General features: G+C 43.0%; 1 protein-coding gene across 5 annotated transcripts in view; it reads right to left on the reverse strand.

Annotated features, from left to right (window-relative positions):
- Positions 1–19171, reverse strand: part of ARIH2 (ariadne RBR E3 ubiquitin protein ligase 2) — a 68181-nt gene that overhangs the window by 39425 nt on the left and 9585 nt on the right. For 2 of the 5 annotated variants that reach the window (XM_063610185.1, XM_063610182.1), the window contains one exon: positions 1539–1584. The exons of the other annotated variants lie outside the window; for them this stretch is intronic. In XM_063610185.1, the coding sequence (XP_063466255.1) occupies positions 1539–1577 (39 nt within the window). In that variant the 5' untranslated portion in view covers positions 1578–1584. The remainder of the gene's footprint in view (positions 1–1538; positions 1585–19171) is intronic. 5 annotated transcript variants of the gene reach the window in all.

Here is a 19171-nt window from a genome sequence, read left to right on the forward strand (position 1 = left end):
CTTTCCAGCTTGAAATGAGCTCTCTCTCCTCTGTTCTCATTTACCCTACACACTGCTCTGCATTACCCGTAGCCCTCAATCCAATATGGCTTTGTTTTGCCATTGCATTTACAATGTCAATACTCTCAGATGGTTTCCAGATCTTTATTTCAGGAAGCATGTGCTACTTGCATGTCAAAAAGGACTTTGTTTATGGTCATTTCTATTTTCCAAAGGTCATGAGCAAACAACTTCTGGCATCCTCTATAGTCTGTTTTTGACTGAAACTCTAAAATGCACAGACTATAGTGGATAACAGAAGGTGTTTGCTCATGACCTTTGGAAAATACTATCTGACACAGGCCCTCAAAACATGTTCAGTAGTTACCACTTGGTTACACTGGCCTAGAAACCTAGAGTAGATGGCTGCTTGGGAGTCAAGTTCTCCTTTCTGTTTTTTAAATGAAGAACTTAGTAAATGTGTCACACAATTCTATGCCTGCTTCACAAGCAGGACTGAGGAACGGAGGATGAAGACCAGGGGGAAATCCAGGCTGTGGGCCAATAATGCTAAGATTTTCTCACAGAGATGTAATGAAGTGAATATGAATGCTTTAGTTGCTGTTACTGACATGGTTAGCAGCATGCAAATCTACAATCTCAGCATTTTGTTCTGGAGGCACTTTCTTCCAGTCTAAGGGTGTTAGAGACTAGAGAACTGAAATCAAACTGTCATCTTAGAATGGAGACTACCTTATAAGATAAAACTTTGAATCTCTGTGTCCTCTGACCCACTTGCTACAAGGAGACGGCTGCAGGGTTTCAGGATCTTAAGTAAGGCAACTCCAATAGCAATTTGCGTGTGGGCTTAGACTAGCAATTCTGTGACTTGCTGCCCTACTTCTGTTTCAACTTTATTCAGTGTAAGCAGATGGTGATGATATCATTTTTCAGATCACAAATCGCAAGTCCACCTGAAGTTTGTTAATAACAGCCACAAATGTATTTTCTGATTTCTACCAAGTCCCTTCCCCTCCACCGCATTCCACCAAGTCTCTATCAGAAGTTTAAATTAGTCATTGGAATAAACATTTGAGTCCCCTGACCACGAAGAACTTAAAATACCAGAGAGAGATAAATTCCTGCTACTGAAGGAAATGGTAAGCACATATGACATTTAGGACCCTTTCTAGTACACAACCAACATCTAGCTTCAGAAAAAATGTTTTGCGAGTTCCAGGACATTTAACAGTTATTATTTGACACCCCAGAGCACTTGGATAGTACATGTTTATTACTCAAAATAGTGCACAGAACATACTAATTTTATATACGGATCAAGGCACATGCTAAAATAGCCCCTGCTCCTGACAACAGTTCCCCAAGGATATCCATGACCATGATCAGTTGCTTCTTTATCTTTTTAGTCTCCTCTAGCTGGTTCAAGCTCTCCAGCCCTCAAGGACAAGTTAACAACATAGCTTGCAAATAGACTTTTCCCCCAGAAAAAAGAAATCCAGCAGCCCACCAAAACTGTCACCAGCCCTTCCCACACTTACCAGTGCCATAGGGAGGATGCAGCTGATGGCAGTGAGCATCAACGGCCTGAAAAAATACAGGTGGTAGTTTCAATTTTTATTTAGAATTCTTACTTGCCAACTGCCTGAAATCTTTTAAGGCTACATGAATGGGTCTTCATGCCTCAGCCTGCCACTTCGTGGTCCAATCACTTTTGTTAACAAACACTAATGGTCACTCATTAAAAAGCAGAAATGAAGAAAGGGAGTGAACTGTGGGCCAGCTTCTGGGCCTGGGCTAGAATGGGACATGATATAGGAAAATTAGCCTAAAGAGATCAGGACAGATGGATTTGGGTCCGGGGGGCAAGGGATGATGTGGAGGGAGGCAAGAAAGTACTAAAGGGACAAGAGGAAGAAAGAAGGTTAAAGCACAAAGACAAAGGAGTAAGTAAACACCAGCCTAGGATGGGGCAAAATTAGCATCAGTAGTAGTGGTGGTAGTGAGGTCTCATAGGGCTTCTAACCCTAAACCAGGCTCACCCCTGAAGTCTAATTTAAGTGGTAGGATTTCATTTCTCCCATATTTCACACCTAAATATTCTCAACCTCTAAAAGGCCCACTCTCTGGCACCTGATCATAACTTTGCACGTTCCACTTTTCTTTACAGGGACATGGAGGGAGGGTTGACTTGTAATTGAGGCACCCAAAAGTTATATATGTTTTTAAATCTGATTAATAAACACAAATCTGAAGACTTCTCACTAGCCTAACCTTGATTCAGTCCTAACTGCTATGAACTCCAATCATTAAAATCAATACCAAAAAAACCAAAGACCTCACTCAATATAAGGTTATTTATACAAAATACAATAATGTAAAAATATTAACATAATCATTCCTTGACCATAAGGGTATATATTTTTTTAATTATGAAAAATTTCAAACATCTACCAAAGTGAAGAATATAATGAAACCCATTAACCAGCTGGTGGCCAGACCCACTATGTCTCCATTCCAGCCCTCCCCTCCTCCCTCCAGATTATTGTGAAGTAAATCCCAGCCAGCATATCTTTTAGGGTGCATTTAATGGAAACTTTTTGGGAAGTACTCAGTACAAAGGGCTGGTTATTGCCCCTTCTAGAACTCTTAACAGACTTCCAGGGGAATGCCACATAGGCAGATTATGTCCAGCAAACCCAACCAAAAGAAATGCAGATGGGAACTGATATCAAATGAACTGCACAGAGTAGGACTAAAAGCTGTGTCCATTCCCGCAGCCACAGCCCATCTTGTCCAAAAATTATTTGAAACAATGCTATGTCTCAGCTACTGCTACTGTGAGGAGGCAAAGAGAGGGAATGCCAAATAACCAGCTAGGTAGTACCATCCAAGTACTACCAATAAGATGGTAGTACCATCCAAGTACTACCAATAAGATGGTAGTACCATCTTCTCCAAAAGGAGGGCACTTCAGAGGCCAGCACATCTTAATGAAAAGGCCACAGATTCCAACAGCATGTTTCAATGACAGATCTACTACCTCATCGACTGCTTTCCTTAGCTACCCCTTTATGCTAGAAACATATAACCCTATTTTTATAATCTTTCTGTTCATCTAAAACTATATAAACAGGAACAGAATGAAAGCCCATCGAGGGCAGAAATTTTTTGACTGATTCCTTCTCTGCCAAACCCAAGAACCTGGAACAATACCTGTGCTAGCATTAGGTCCCATATGCCAACACCACTCTCTGCCTGTGTCCGGTGGTCCAGCCTTGTCACGACACCCACATCCACCGCAAGAGCGTATGAAGGTGCCAAGGTGTTCCAAGCCCTCAGGGATGCACAGGGATACAGGAGAGGCCAGACACAGCTTCTCTGAGACAGGTTTAAAAAAGTTGGAGGGCTTAGCAGTCTCTCGAGGGTTGCAAGAAGGGCGGAGATGCTGACAATAGGTTGGAGGAGGCTAAAATCAAGTATATGAGTTAGGGAAAGGAACAATGAGGAGATCAGGCTGGAGCCTGGAGAATCCACTTTAAATTTTTCAACAGAGCAAAATAAAGTGGTACTTTTAGTGGATGTATCAGAAAAACAAAAAGTGGAAGTACAGGAGGGGGCAGATATTAAAGGCAGAGAGATCTTTAAGTTATTTGAAAAAGAAGATGTCGGCTAGGCGCAGTGGCTCATGCCTGTAATCCCGGCACTTTGGGAGGCCGAGGCAGGCGGATCTCCTGAAGTCAGGAATTCAAGACCAGCCTGGCCAACATGGTGAAACCCCGTATCTATTAAAAATACAAAAATTAGGGCCGGGCACGGTGACTCACGCCTGTAATTCCAGCACTTTGGGAGGCTGAGGCGGGCAGATCACTTGAGGTCAGGAGTTCAAGACCAGCCTGACCAACATGGAGAAACCTCATCTCTACTAAAAATACAAAATTAGCTGGGCGTGGTGGTGGCACATGCCTGTAATCCCAGTTACTCGGGAGGCTGAGGCAGGAGAATGGCTTGAACCTGGGAGGCGGAGGTTGCAGTGAGCTGAGATCGTGCCATTGCACTCCAGCCTGGGCAACAAGAGCAAAACTCCATCTCAAAAAAAAAAAAAAAAAAAAAAAAAAATTAGCTGGGCATGTTGGCAGGTGCCTGTAATCCCACCTACTCAGGAGGCTGAGGCAGGAGAATCATTTAAACCCGGGAGGCGGAGGTTGCACTCCAGCCTGGGCAATGGAGACTCTGTCTCCAAAAAAAAAAAAAAGAAAAAAGGAAAAGAAGAGGTCAAACTATCTTTTTCCATCTGTCCCAGCATCTACCTGAAAGTTAAAATGACATCAGAAATTCAGGAAGTACTTGTTTACTGGGAAATAATTATTAAACCTATCCTAATGGCCAATGAACAAAGAAAATCAGTTGAGACTTGGCTGGGAATAGTGGCTCATGCCAGTAATCCCAACACTTTGGGAGGCCAAAGCGGGCAGATCTCCTGAGGTCAGGAATTCAAGACCAGCCTGGCCAACATGGTGAAACCCCGTTTCTATTAAAAATACAAAAATTACCTGGGCGTGGTGGCGGGCACCTCTAATCCCAGCTATTCAGGAGGCTGAAGCAGGAGAATTGCTTGAACCCATGAGACAGAGGCTGCAGTGAGCCAAGATAACTCAACTGCACTCCAGCTTTGGTGACAGTAAGACTCCGTCTCAAAAAAAAAAAAAAAAAAAAATAGCCAGGTGTGGTTGCGTGTGCCTGTAATCCCAGCTACTCGGGAGGCTGAGGCAGGAAAGTCACTTAAACTTGGGAGGTGGAGAGGTTGCAGTGTGCCAAGATCATGCCACTGCATTCTAGCCTGGGTGACAGAGTGAGACTTCATCTCAAACAAAAAAAAAGAAAAACTGGGCTGGGCGCAGTGGCTCACACCTGTAATCTTAGCACTTTGGGAGGCCAAGGCGGGGCGGATCACAAGGTCAGGAGATCGAGACCGTCCTGGCTAACACAGTGAAACCCCGTCTCTACTAAAAATACAAAAAGTTAGCCGGGCGTGGTGGCAGGCACCTGTAGTCCCAGCTACTCAGGAGGCTGAGGCAGGAGAATGGCGTGAACCCAGGAGGTGGAGCCAAGATTGCGCCACTGCACTCCAGCCTGGGCGACAGAGCGAGACTCCGTCTCAAAAAAAAAAAAAAAGAAAAGAAAAATCAATGGCTCATAAAACATAAAAGGCACTTTGATGGAAAGGAACAACACTGCCACCTCATTTCTTTTTACCACTACCACCACCAGGTCTTCCTATCCAGGAGAAATCTTTTCCAGTCATTTGTCTAAGGTTCTTCTGGTTGTCACCAACATCACTGAGTATAACCCTAACTCTCTATGACATGTAACTTACTTAAATTGCTCCTTATCTCCCGCTTTCAAGTCCCAACTTTTTGATATATAAAACACTATTTTTATTTCCTCCATCAGTTACTTTAGTAGCTTTAGGATACTATTTGTAGGACCAGAATTGCATTTTCTTCACTGTGGTTCCAATGCCAATAACCCTTGGGGCCATTCAAAGGAGAATGTTCATACATCAGGCACAGATTTGTTTTTTTTTTTTGAGACGGAGTCTTGCTCTGTCACCCAGGCTGGAGTGCAGTGGCACGATCTCTGCTCACTGCAAGCTCCGCTTCCTGGGTTCACACCATTCTCCTGCCTCAGCCTCCCGAGCAGCTGGGACTACAGGCGCCCGCTACCACGACCGGCTAATTTTTTTTGTATTTTCAGTAGAGACGGGGTTTCACCATGTTAGCCAGGATGGTCTTGATCTCCTGACCTCGTGATCCGCCCGCCTCAGCCTCCCAAAGTGCTGGGATTACAGGCGTGAGCCACCGCGCCCAGCCTGCACAAATATATTTTTTGATTGCCACCAATGACTCATACTCATGCCATGTATGTGGCTTTATATATATATATTTTGAGATGGAGTCTCGCTTTATCACTCAGGCTGAAGTGGAGTGGCGCAATCTCAGCTCACTGCAACCTCTGCCTCCCAGGTTCAAGCAATTCTCCTGCCTCAGCCTCCCGAGTATCTAGGATTACAGGCACGCACCACCACGCCTGACTAATTTTTGTATTTTTAGTAGAGATGTAGAGATGGGGTTTCACCATGTTGGCCAGGCTGGTGGAACTAATAAATGTCCATGAAATCTTCACAATCCACATTCTTCGGCCATGGCTTCAGCCAGTCCCTCCGTTTAGGGTCCCTGACTTCCCACAACACTGACCTCAAGTGATCTGCCTGCCTGGGCTTCCCAAAGTGCTGGGATTACAGGAGTGAGCCACCGCATCCGGACTTGGCTCACTTGCACATCTCTCTCTCTTTTTATCTATCTATCTATCTATCTATCTATCTATCTATCTATCTATCATCTTTTTAAAATCTGGGCTCACCGCAACCTCCACCTCCCGGGTTCAAGTGATTCTCCCACCTCAGCCTCCGGAGTAGCTGGGATTACAGATGTGTGCCACCACGCCCAGCTAATTCTTTTTTTTTTTTTTTTTTGAGATGGAGTCTCGCTCCATCACCCAGGCTGGAGTGCAGTGGCATGATCTCGGCTCACTGCAAGCTCCGCCTCCCAGGTTCACGCCATTCTCCTGCCTCAGCCTCCCGAGTAGCTGGGACTACAGGCACCCACCACCACGACCGGCTGATTTTTTGTATTTTTAGTAGAGACAGGGTTTCACCATGTTGGCCAGGCTGGTTTTTAACACCTGCCTTGGCCTCCCAAAGTGCTGGGATTACAGGCATGAGCCACTGCGCCCAGCCTGGGTTTCTTTTTGAGGTAATGAAAATGTTCTGGAACAAGATGAAGATGATGGTTGCATAACATTGTGAATGTACTAAATGCCACTGAATTGTATACTTTAAATAGTTTTAGGATATGTGATTATTACTTCAATTTTTTTTTTTTTTTTGAGTTGGAGTCTTGCTCTGTCACCCAGGCTGGAGTGCAGTGGCACGATCTCGGCTCACTGCAAGCTCCGCCTCCCAGGTTCACGCCATTCTCCTGCCTCAGCCTCCCGAGTAGCTGGGACTACAGGCGCCCGCCACCAGGCCCGGCTAATTTTTTTGTATTTTTAGTAGAGACGGGGTTTCACCGTGTTAGCTGGGATGGTCTCAATCTCCTGACCTTGTGATCCGCCTGCCTCAGCCTCCCAAAGTGCTGGGATTACAGGCGTGAGTCACCGCGCCCAGCTAATTATTACTTCAAATTTTTAAAGGGAAGAGGGGTCAGGAAAATGAATCCTAAGCTCTGTGTACATAAACAGAACCTGTCATTTTAGGATGATCCATGAGAGACAGCTATTACTTCAGACTCAAGAGCCCCCAGATGATAAATGAGATCAGCCAAATCTCACACTCTAAGGGTCCTATTTCTCTCCAGTTTATCTCAATTCTTAAAAATAAGGGTTTTGGCTAGGCGCCCCCATAATCCCAGCACTTTGGGAGGCCAAGGCAAGCAGGTCACCTGAAGTCTGGAGTTCAAGACAAGCCTGGCCAACATGGTGAAACCCCGTCTCTACTAAAAATACAAAAATTAGCCGGGTGTGGTGGCGTGTGCTTGTAGTCCCAGCTACTCAGGAGGCTGAGGCAGGAGAATTGCTTGAACCTGGGAAGCAGAGGTTGCAGTGAGCTGAGATCACGCCACTGCACTCCAGCCTGGGGGACGAGCAACACTGTCTCAAAAAATTAAATAAATAAATGGGTTTCTTTTGTTTTTATGTAGTTTTTTTTTTTTTTTTTTTTTTGGTCTAAAGACCCAGTGGGGACAGGGATGACTAGTCTATATACAGCTTTTATTAATCCCCCCATTTGAAGCACACTTATCTCTTCCAATATTCATCAGTCAGATCAGAGTCCATGGTCTTTTCAAAATTTAGATAAACTGGCTCACATTTTGTAATGATGTCCCCACACAACACCCCACTCCAACCCATTCTGTTAATATTAGTTTACAACATGCATGTGCCTTTACTTTCATTTTCATGGTATTTAAAAATGGAAGGGCACTCCCAAATTTACTTTATCCCCTTTAATAATCTCTCTCCTCCTGCTCTCTCTGGTCCTCCAGACAACTGTTGATTTACTTTCCTTTATGATGGATTAGTTTGCATTTTCTAGAATTTTACATGACTGACATATAAAGTTTTTATGTTTCTCCCCTTTGGGTTTCTTCATGTGGCATTTTTTTTTTTGAGGTTTATCAATGATGCTTATATAAGTAGCTCATTCTTTTATACTGCTGAGAAGTATGCAGTTCTGTGGGTATGCCACTGTTTGTTTATTCATCTTTTTGAGTATGTGAGTTGCCTCCAGTTTTTGGCTATTGCAAATAAAACTACCACAGACATCTGAATAACAAAACAAACAGAAGAAGCAGAGGTGGGGCAAAGGCATGTGCAGCCAACCATCTTGAAGTAGCAGTGTTAAATTTGCAAAAGAAAATTTGGTGTATTCTACTACAGTATCATAAAATTCAAAACTTTTAAACCACATTGTATTTATGACTACAGATACCATCAGACATCTCTACATCATCAAAAAGGACAGCCTGGCCAACATGGTGAAACCCTGTTTCTCATCATCAAAAAGGACATAGAACCCACTTTTATCTCTTTTTTCACTAAAGAATATTCATTTCTTTATAATTATTGCTAAGTAAACTTCTATTTTAAACAAGATCATAAAATACAGTAGGACTTTGCACAGTGGAAACACTAAAAAGTTGGTTTGTACACATATGAAAATAAGTTAGAATGTTCGTATGTTCTGACAGTTAGGAAAGAAAGGAAAAATATGAAAAAAATTTAAAAAAATATTAGAATGGAATTTGTCCAGTAGTTTCCAAGTCACCTGAAGTCTCTTTTGAGAAGATTAGGAAGGAGTGAGGACAGGAGTCTTGCCACAACCACCCCTAAGCTCAAACTGTGAGTTGTGCTGTTTCTTCCTCTTAGCTTTGCCCAGGTCAAAGGAAGAAGGCAGGGGGTTATAAAACCTTGCAGAGGACCAGTGCTGATAGTGGGGCTAGGGGAAAAGAGGACAGCCCCCACCCCAGGGACAAGACCTTCTCTTGAAAATCAATGAAATATAAAGTTATATTTAGACATCAAAAAGACTATGGGAAGCCTATCCAACTTGCAAGTATAGCTGAGCAATTTATATCCTACTTCTACTGTTACAAAACCAGTACACTCCAAATGCTGGACACGCCCTTTCAGTAGTCAAAAGAAAGCAAGCACTCCTCCCTCCTCACTTGAATAACCCAAACCATTTTACAATTTTTCTGCACTTCCATGCGAATCTCATGTAAAATGCCTTGGCCTAGCCCCTCGAGATTCTATTACCTTTTTTTTTTTTTTTTTTTTTTTTTGAGACACAGTCTCTCTCTGTTGCCCAGGACGGAGTGCAGTGGCATGATCTCAGCTCACTACAACCTCTGCCTCCCAGGTTCAAGCGATTCTCCTGCCTTAGCTTCCCGAGTAGCTGTGATTACAGGTGCCCACAATCACGCCCGGCTTATTTTTATATTTGTGTAGAGATAGGGTTTCACCACGTTGGCCAGGCTAGTCTCAAACTCCTGACCTCAAGTGATCCGCCCACCTCGGCCTCCCAAAGTGCTGGGATTACAGGTGTGAGCCACTGTGCCTAGCCTGTTTCATTACAACTGTATGAAGTTCAGGTTTCTATATGAGAATTGCTAAAACTAATTCTGATATATACCATAAGCTGGGAATCATGTATCTGTTAGGTTTATACCATCTTTTTTTTTTTTTGAGACAGAGTCTCACTCTGTCGCCCAGGCTGGAGTGCAGTGGTGTAACCTCAGCTCACGGCAACCTCCACCTCCCAGATTCAAGCGATTATCCTGCCTCAGCCTCCCAAGTAGCAGGGATTACAGGCGCCTGCCATCACACCCAGCTAATTTTTTGTATTTTTAGTAGAGATGGTGTTTCATTGTGTTGGCCAGGATGATCTTGACCTCCTGATCTCATGATCCACCCGCCTTGGACTCCCAAAGTGCTGGGATTACACGTGTGAGCCACCGCGCCCAGCCAGGTTTATACCATCTTTATTTGGAGGTCAGCTGGCTTCATGAAAAAGTCCTTTGAAGAGAATGTCTTCTGTTTACAAATTGGAGCACACAGAAGTAGAGGTTTGGAGTTAAATTTTCAACTGTGCATTTATTGGCCTGGGCTTAGACACATTAAAAAGCAACACTTACTGAGAACATAACATAACCAGACATTTCTGCCAGGTGCTGTTAGGTAAAGAAAAAATATGGACCTCTAACTCAAACAGTTTATATCCGAGTTTACAACTAATTGGCAAACACTGTAAGTACACACCAAGAAGAAGCACAGTGGTACAGAGGCAAGAGTGACAGACTCTGTCTGGGGATCAGGGAGGGACTCATGTAAACAAGGGGTAGAGGGTCAATCCTCTATTTCCAGGTTGGTGGATGGTGGTACCAACAATTAAGATAGAGAATCCAGGAAACCAAGCTTGATGGCATTAGAAAGATTTCTTGTAAAAAGAGGCAAGGTTATCTACAGACTCCTGGAAAGGATGGTGACAGAATTGAAGAGACTGTTAGCTGACCAGGAAAAGAAACTGCTAGTCAAAGAGAACAACTTTTCCAGATAGAGACCACACTGTGTTCACAATTATAAGAACAGCTCTGCTTTCCTTTTAAAATCTCCAAACAACCCCCTTGCTCATCCTGCCTGTATTTTTCTCTATTTATGGTCAATAACATGGTCATCACTGTGAAATCATTCATGTTTTTTTTTTTTGAGACGGAGTCTCGCTCTGTTGCCCAGGCTGGAGTGCAGTGGTGCCATCTTGGCTCACCGCAAGCTCTACCTCCTGGGTTCACGCCATTCTCCTGCCTCAGCCTCCCGAGTAGCTGGGACTATAGGCGCCCGTCACCATGCCCGGCTAATTTTTTGTACTTTTAGTACAGACGGGGTTTCACTGTGTTAGCCAGATGGTCTCGATCTCCTGACCTCGTGATCCGCCCGCCTTGGCCTCTCAAAGTGCTGGGATTACAGGCATGAGCCACAGCGCCTGGCCTGTTTTTGTTTTTTTGAGACAGAGTCTCGCTCTGTTGCCGAGGCTGGAGTGCAGTGGCACAATCTCGGCTCACTGCAACCTCTGCTTCCCAGGTTCAAGCGATTCTCATGCCTCAGCCTCCCAAGTAGCTGGAACTACAGGCATGCACCACCATGCCCAGCTAATTTTTGTATTTTTAGTAGAGACGGGGTTTCACCATGTTGGCTAGCTGGTCTTGAACTCCTGACCTCAGGTGATCCGCCTGCCTTGGCCTCCCAAAGTACTGGGAATACAGGTGTGAGCCACTGTGCCCGGTGGAAATCATTCATGTTTATAAAGATTTAAACTTTATAAAAGTTTAAAGTTTAGATACCAAAGGAACTTCATGTTTGACAGTTCATGTCAGTTTAAGAAATAAAGTTAGAGGGCAGATACATTTCAGGAGGAGCAAAATGCTCCTCATTCTGCACCTTTTTCGAATCTTTCCTACAATTCTTCCCTCTTTGGGGAAGACAAATCTAATCCTTCAAATTTTTCCTAGAGCAGCAAGGGCAAAGAAGAAAAAAAGATAATTAGATTGGAGCAAGGCAAAATTAAAGAAAAGTACGGAGGTGTCTCAATAACAAGAACCCCCAAAACAAGTAAACACTAAGTAGTGCTATTAACATAGGCATAAGACCAAACATTGCAGTCAACCACAAATACAGGTACAGACAAGCTATTATTTCCCTGTATCTTTTTCCCGGCTCCAATTCAAAGTTCATTTTGTGTTATTTTTTTTTTTTTTTTTTTTTTTTTTTTTTTGAGACGAAGTCTTGCTCTTTCGCCCAGGCTGGAGTGCAGTGGCGCAATCTCGGCTCACTGCAATCTCCGCCTCCCGGGTTCACGCCATTCTCCTGCCTCAGCCTCTCCGAGTAGCTGGGACTACAGGCGCCCGCCCATTTTGTGTTATTTTTACTTCTCTTTTGGTGGGCCCCAGGAGAAGGGAACCAGAGGCTCCAGGGGAAGGTAAAATAATCCAAAGTATATGACCCAATATCATATGCACACTCAGAGGCACCAGTCAGCAATATATTGCCCAGAACCATCCTCAATGTGTAGGCTCCTACCCTATGATTCAAGACACACAACCCTGAGAACATGTTTTAAGGAACCAAGACAAATAACACTCCCATCCCTCCACTTTTGCCCCGCTTCTACCATGACCAAGCAAAATCGGTTTGAACATTCATGTTCCAGGCACTTTATCTGCATTATCATCACATTTAATGTTGTGAAGGAGGTGTTATCATTATTTTACAGATGAGGAAACTCAAGTATAGAGATGCTGAGGGACTTATCTGAGGTCATACTATATTAAATGGAAAAAATGAGACTGGAACCCAATCATCTGACCACTAGCCCAGACTCTGGACAAGGCCCAACAGACACAAAAGTCATATCCATAAAGACATTCACAGCAATGTAACCAGTCCCCCAACAACTGTAATACATAGGTACTCACTTAAATGCCCAATGGAGAGAGCTTAAGCAAATTACGGTTCAAAAACTAGATGGCATGCTACACAGCCATTTAAAGTATTTATGAGGACAAAGTAAAAACGGGGAAATGTTTGAAATATACATGAAGAAAGCAGAATGCATAAAATACATGTATCTACTGATTATTATAATGCAATGTCTACCAGGGCAGAGATTTTTATCTGTTTTCTTCACAGTTATTTTTCCTGTTATGTGCCTGACACAGGAACATAACAGGAGGCGTAGTAGGTTCTCAATAAATACCCAATATTGGTTGAGTGAAATGCTGAACAATAATGCTATGTATGAATATGGACAAGAGCTGAAGGATGATAAGCAAGGAAGAAAACTTATTTTAGGTTAATGAAAACATGAACGATATTATTTTCTTAAATACTGTAGTAACATCTTGACAAAAATTTTATAAACTCAGGATTAAAATATAAATGTCAAAAAAACAAACAAACACAAATACCATATCACCCCTTGATTACACATGACTTCCATGGTTCCTGAGGTAGACAGCAAGCACAACAAAAAGACTAGAATGAAAGCTGGCCTTAAATCTGATGAAGAGCTTCTTTTCTGGAAGGTGATGAGCATGTTTTGTATGGTATCAGGTACACAGCGATGACAACAACCTTTCTAAGCTGGCAGGACAAGGACAACTTTGCACCATTTGTATTTAGGCCATTCTCAATGTCACTCTGGACATTTCTCATCGCCTTTTAAAAATGAATTTACACATCAGTAAACACACCTCAGACTTCCAGACTAAAACACTGTGAAATATGTTAATGAACCTATTAACGGCCAGCTATTTGAAATGCAGGAATTTAACCTAAGTTCTACTTAGATAGAAGCATGCAAAGACAGCTCACATCAGATCACAAAAATAGAAATCAGAGGGCTGCTCAGCACACAAACACTCAGTGTAACCAGCCCCAGCTTGAAGATACTTTCCCATGAGTAGTAGCAACAATAACAACAACAACAACAAAAAGCCATTATTGGTCAATTCATGACTGTAAGTAAATAAAAATAGAATGATTTTAAAATTCAGCTATATCAGAATAAAAGAAAATCGATTTAATAATTAAAGTTTTCACCAGATACTTGTTATCTTTTAACTTGGCATTAGTACCAATTAAGAAAATGGCTAAAATAATGTATTTTGTTGTTATGAACACCAAGTGATCATGTTACAAGTGAAAAAGACAAAAAAGCCAGGTTGTTTTGAACACAGGACTATAAAGACTTTGGCACTTAAGAGTCAGAAGCCCTGACAACCCATTACTATTCATCCACAAAGGGGAAAAATTAGCCACAGCAGAATCTTAGAGAGATTTTCCAGTCATATTTTGCTAAGGAGCAAACACTAGTTTTTAAAAAAAATTCACAAAAGAGTATGGCAGAATAGAGTGTTCTAGGAAATATTTTCATAGCTTTACTGAAGTTAATACAGCAATTCATAAAGCAAGAAGAAATGCAGTAAAAACACTTGTAATAATTGGCATATTTCTCCGATCCTATCTGGGGAACAGGTTTAAAAAGTGAGCAATAGGGACAGGTGCGGTGGCTCACACCTGTAATCCCAGCACGTTGGGAGGCCGAGCAGGGGCGGATCATGAGATCAGGAGATCGAGACCATCCTGGCAAACAAAGTGAAAGCCTGTCTCTACTAAAAATACAAAAAAAATTTAGCCGGGCGTGGTGGCGGGCACCTGTAGTCCCAGCTACTTGGGAGGCTGAGGCAGGAGAATGGCATGAACCCGGTAGGCGGAGCTTGCAGTGAACCAAGATCGCGCCACTGCACTCCAGCCTGGGCGACAGAGCGAGAGTCCGTCTCAATTAAAAAAAAAAAAAAAAAGTGAGCAATATAGTTCACTATGCCACACATGTGCTGAATAAGTTTTAAAAATCTATTTAAATACCTATTTAAAATCCTAGGCTGGGTGCGGTGGCTCACACCTGTAACCCCAGCACTCTGGGAGGCTGAAGTGGGTGGATCGTCTGAACTCTGGAGTTTGAGACCAGCCTGGGTAACACAGCAAAACTCCGTCTCTACCAAAAATACAAAAAAAAAAAAATTAGCCAGGCATGTGGTGCGCACCTGTGGTCCCAGCTATTTGGGAGGCTGAAGTAGGAGGATTGTTTCAGCCTGGGAGTTGGAGACTGCAGTTAGCCAACATTGTGCCACTGCACTCCAACCTGAGTGCCATAGTGAGGCGCTGTCTCAAAAACAAAAAAAAACAAAACAAAAATCCTATTAAAAACCTATTCCTAAAGTTTACAAAACCTATTCCTTTCCTCCAACATTAAAGATGCTTGAGGCTACAATCATAATACTCCTTTCTACCTATACACCTTTGACCCTCATTCCAGCCCAGAAGATAACCCTCCCGCTCCCACGCCCATTGCCCTATGGAGCCAGGACTTGTATAACCTGCATTGCCCTTCTACACCACCTTCAAGGTCCTCTGGCCTCAACACAAAGCTCAGGTAGCTCACTACACCTCCTGGACTAGATCTAGCTCAAAGTGGCCTATTTCTTTCCCCTCCTGAAGCAATGGGGTAGGTCCCTGAACAACATTCACTTCTCCTGCCTATGCCCCTAACATGATGCTAAGATGAGGGCACAAGGAGAAAGAGATTCTTGACCCATTACAAACCAAAGCCAGCTCCACAGTCATGATCCTGCCTGGGCTTTGTCTGGGGCTCTGGCTGAGCCTCTTCCTGAGCAGCTTGTCAGCAAATATCTCAAGAGTTCCATGGAATGGTAATTAAAAGGACTCACTGAATAACTGAAAAAAATTATTGGCTCAAGGCCGGGCGCGGTGGCTCACGCCTGTAATCCTAGCACTTTGGGAGGCCAAAGCGGGCGGATCACGAGGTCAGGAGATCGAGAACATCCTGGCTAACATAGTGAAACCCCGTCTCTACTAAAAATACAAAAAATTAGCCGGGCAAGGTGGCGGGCACCTGTAGTCCCAGCTACTCAGGAGGCTGAGGCAGAATGGCGTGAACCCCGGGGGCAGAGCCTGCAGTGAGCCGAGATCCCACCACTGCACTCCAGCCTGGGCGACAGCGAGACTCCGTCTCAAAAAAAAAAAAAAAAATTATTGGCTAACTACTGCACATTTTGCAATAAAAATGCTTATGGTTACAAGAAGGACCTCTTTCATCTATAAAGACAATAAAATAATCTTTGTATAAGTCTCATATAAAAATATACTGTAGAAAAAGGTAACTTTGTTTTCTTTAAAGACTCATACATGATCACTAAAAATACTTATTCCCCAGAGATCCCCTCCTCCTACAACACAACACCTCACTTCGCAATCATTTCATCTCACCTGACTATTCCATTTGTGATTTGTGTAGGACAGTTCATTCTCAATAATGCTTCTGTTTTGCCACTATTTGAATACCAGCAGCTTCCTCACCTCAGTAGCAGATAAGCATTTTCTCTGTTCTCTATCTTGAGCCCTTGATCTAATTTTCTGGGCACCTTCCTCTCTCAATAATGACTTTACTCACAGACTGGTCCCAGAACATATACAGGAAGTTACCCTCTGACACCAGGGCCCTCATTAAACTAAAAGCCCAGTGTCCCAGACAACTGTGATTTTTCTTTTTCTTTTTTAGATGGAGTCTTGCTCTGTCACCCAGGCTGGAGTGCAGTGGCACGATCTCGGCTCACTGCAAGCTCCGCCTCCTGGGTTCACGCCATTCTCCTGCCTCAGCCTCCTGAGTAGCTGGGACTACAGGTGCCCGCCACCATGCCCAGCTAATTTTTTGTATTTTCAGTAGAGACGGGGTTTTCACTGTTAGCCAGGGCTCTCCTGACCTCGTGATCCACCCGCCTCAGCCTCCCGTACTGGGATTACAGGTGTGAGCCACTGCACCCAGCTGAAAATTGTGATTTTTCTACTTAAGACACTTTACCCAGCTAACTCAGGAGGCTGAGGCAAGAGGATCACTTAAGGCCAGGAGTTTGAGATCAGCCTGGGCAACACAGTGAGATTCTGTATCTTAAAAAAAAATTTTTTTTTTTGCAGCTTTTTGAGTCCACTTAAAAATTTTTTCTCTTTTTTTTTTTTGAGACAGTGTCTCACTCTGTTGCCCAGGCTGGAGTGCAGTGGTGCGATCTCATCTCACTGCAACCTCTGCCCGCGGGTTCACACCATTCTCCTGCCTCAGCCTCCTGAGTAGCTGGGACCACAGGCACGTGTCACCATACCCGGCTAATTTTTTGTTTGTATTTTTAGTAGAGACAGGGTTTCACCGTGTTAGCCAGGATGATCTTGATCTCCTGACCTCGTGATCTACCTGCCTCGGCCTCCCAAACTGCTGGGATTACAGGCGTGAGCCACTGCGCCTGGCCAAAATAAATTTTTGTTTAATTAGTTGCATGCACCTATAGCCCCAGCTACTTCGGAGGCTGAGATGGGAGGATAGCTTGAACCCAGGAGTTTGAGGGTGCAGTGAGCTATGATCATCACGCTACTACACTCCAGCTGTGAGACAGGGCAAGAGCTCATCTCTAAAAAAATTTTTTTAAATAATAATTTTTAAAAAGAGACTTCAAATCCCAAATGGCAGTAAAAGGCTTAACTTTATGCTATACTATAAATAATCCACATGCAACAGCCTAGACACAACAAAATGAGTACACGGACATGAGAATCGGGTGAAAAATTTAAGCTACTCCTCAAACTTGGATAGTTTTTACTTGTAGACTAGAATTTGTAAGACTATAATTTTCAATTACATACACACATAACATTTTCTACAAGCCACAGAACCTAAATTATGTTAAAAAAATTAAATATTTCAATATGCCACAGAATTGTGCAATCAGCACTACGACCAATGGGACATCAGTAGTGATCTGGGTGACTATCACTATCAATCACACTTTCAGAGACATGTGCAACAAGAGAACCAGAGTAGCCGGAACACCATTGCGTAAACTAAGCACTTAAATTATTCCCTCTCATCCTCAAAAAATATTAATTACAAAAATAAAAACAAGCCAGGAGTGGTGGCTCATGCTTGTAAAGGAATTTGGCAGGCTGAGGTGGGAAGACGGCTTGAGGCCAGGAGTTTAAGACCTAGGCAATACAGCAAGACCCCATCTCTACCAAAAACAAAAAAATTTGTTGTTTTGAGATAAGATCTTGCTCTGTAGCCCAGGCTGGAGTATAGTGGGGGCAATCTCAGCTCACTGCAACCTCTGCTCTCAGGCCCAAGTGATCCTCCCACCTCAGCCTCCTGAGTAGCTGGGACTACAGGCACATGCTAGCACGCTCAGCTAATTTTTGTATTTTAAATACAATTTTAAAAATATAAGTAAATAAAAACAATGCTAGCTTGTATCTGGCCTCAAAGAAAAATAACTGTATATGATTCCTTCTCCTTTACCCTTAACCAAGCTGCTTTTCTGTCCAGTCTCTTTGGTCAAGTTTCTGAACCACTTAAAACACCAGAGTCCCTTTATGTACAGTCAAGCCAACCAAAAGAGCCACAACCTTTTTTTGCCCAGCCCCAGAAAGTAAATGGTGTTAGCATATTTCTCAGTGAAGTGTAGAAGGGAAAAAATAAACTCTGTCTTCTATCAACATCTAAATTTTTGTGGATTATTTTCCTCTTTGCTCCATTTTCTCTTTAACCCTTTCATACTGTTTCAACTCTCTTCCTTCTCTTATTTATTCCCTCATCTCTGCTACAAGTTCTTGTTGCTCTTACTCTTCTCAGTCTTAAAGGCCAGAACAATGCCCTTTCATTTCATTTCCAATAGGAAAGAAAATATATCAGGGACTAGGAAATCTAGCTCACACCAACAGCAGCAGCTGCTACTATCACCAACAATCAACAAAATCCACAAGTATCCAAGCAATTATTCAATACCTACTGTAGATGAAATAGCGTGACAAGAATGATGGAGGAGATAGGGTACAAGACAGTTACTGCTCTCCAAGAACTGACAATCTAGTTGGAGAGATCATGCCAAAATGTGTGAACAGGTAAAACATAAAGCAGTCAGACGACTGCAGTACATAACCTAAAAAAATAAACGAGCTGTATTGTTTGGACACAGACCAAAAGAAGGCATGGCCACTTGTGCTCTAGGGGCTCTCAAGGAAACTCACTCAGAGAAAGCGTGACTAGACTCTGAGGACCCCTAAGGGCAGTAAGAGATGAGGTGGTGAAGGGAAAGCTTTCCAGGAGGCTGACCATGTATAAGAAGGAAGAATGTAAAACAGTAAATTTTATGTTACATATATTTTACCACAATTAAAAAAAAGAAAAAGGAAGGAAGGAAGGACGGACGGACGGACAGGTGCTTGGGCCCCTCAGCTGTCTCTAGAAGGGCAGAAAAAGCCAGCACAGAAGCTTGACAATCTGAGAATTCCTGTGTATAGACAGGAACATCCTCATGAACTTGGTCAACTGACACTGTCCAGAGCATAGTTACACACTACATAATTCCTAATATTATTTTTTCTAACCTAACATTATGAACATATCCGTTTCTTATTTTAAATACCAACATTGTATATA

The sequence above is a fragment of the Symphalangus syndactylus genome, chromosome 1 (genome assembly GCF_028878055.3).
Source record: "Symphalangus syndactylus isolate Jambi chromosome 1, NHGRI_mSymSyn1-v2.1_pri, whole genome shotgun sequence".
Taxonomy (NCBI): domain Eukaryota; kingdom Metazoa; phylum Chordata; class Mammalia; order Primates; family Hylobatidae; genus Symphalangus; species Symphalangus syndactylus.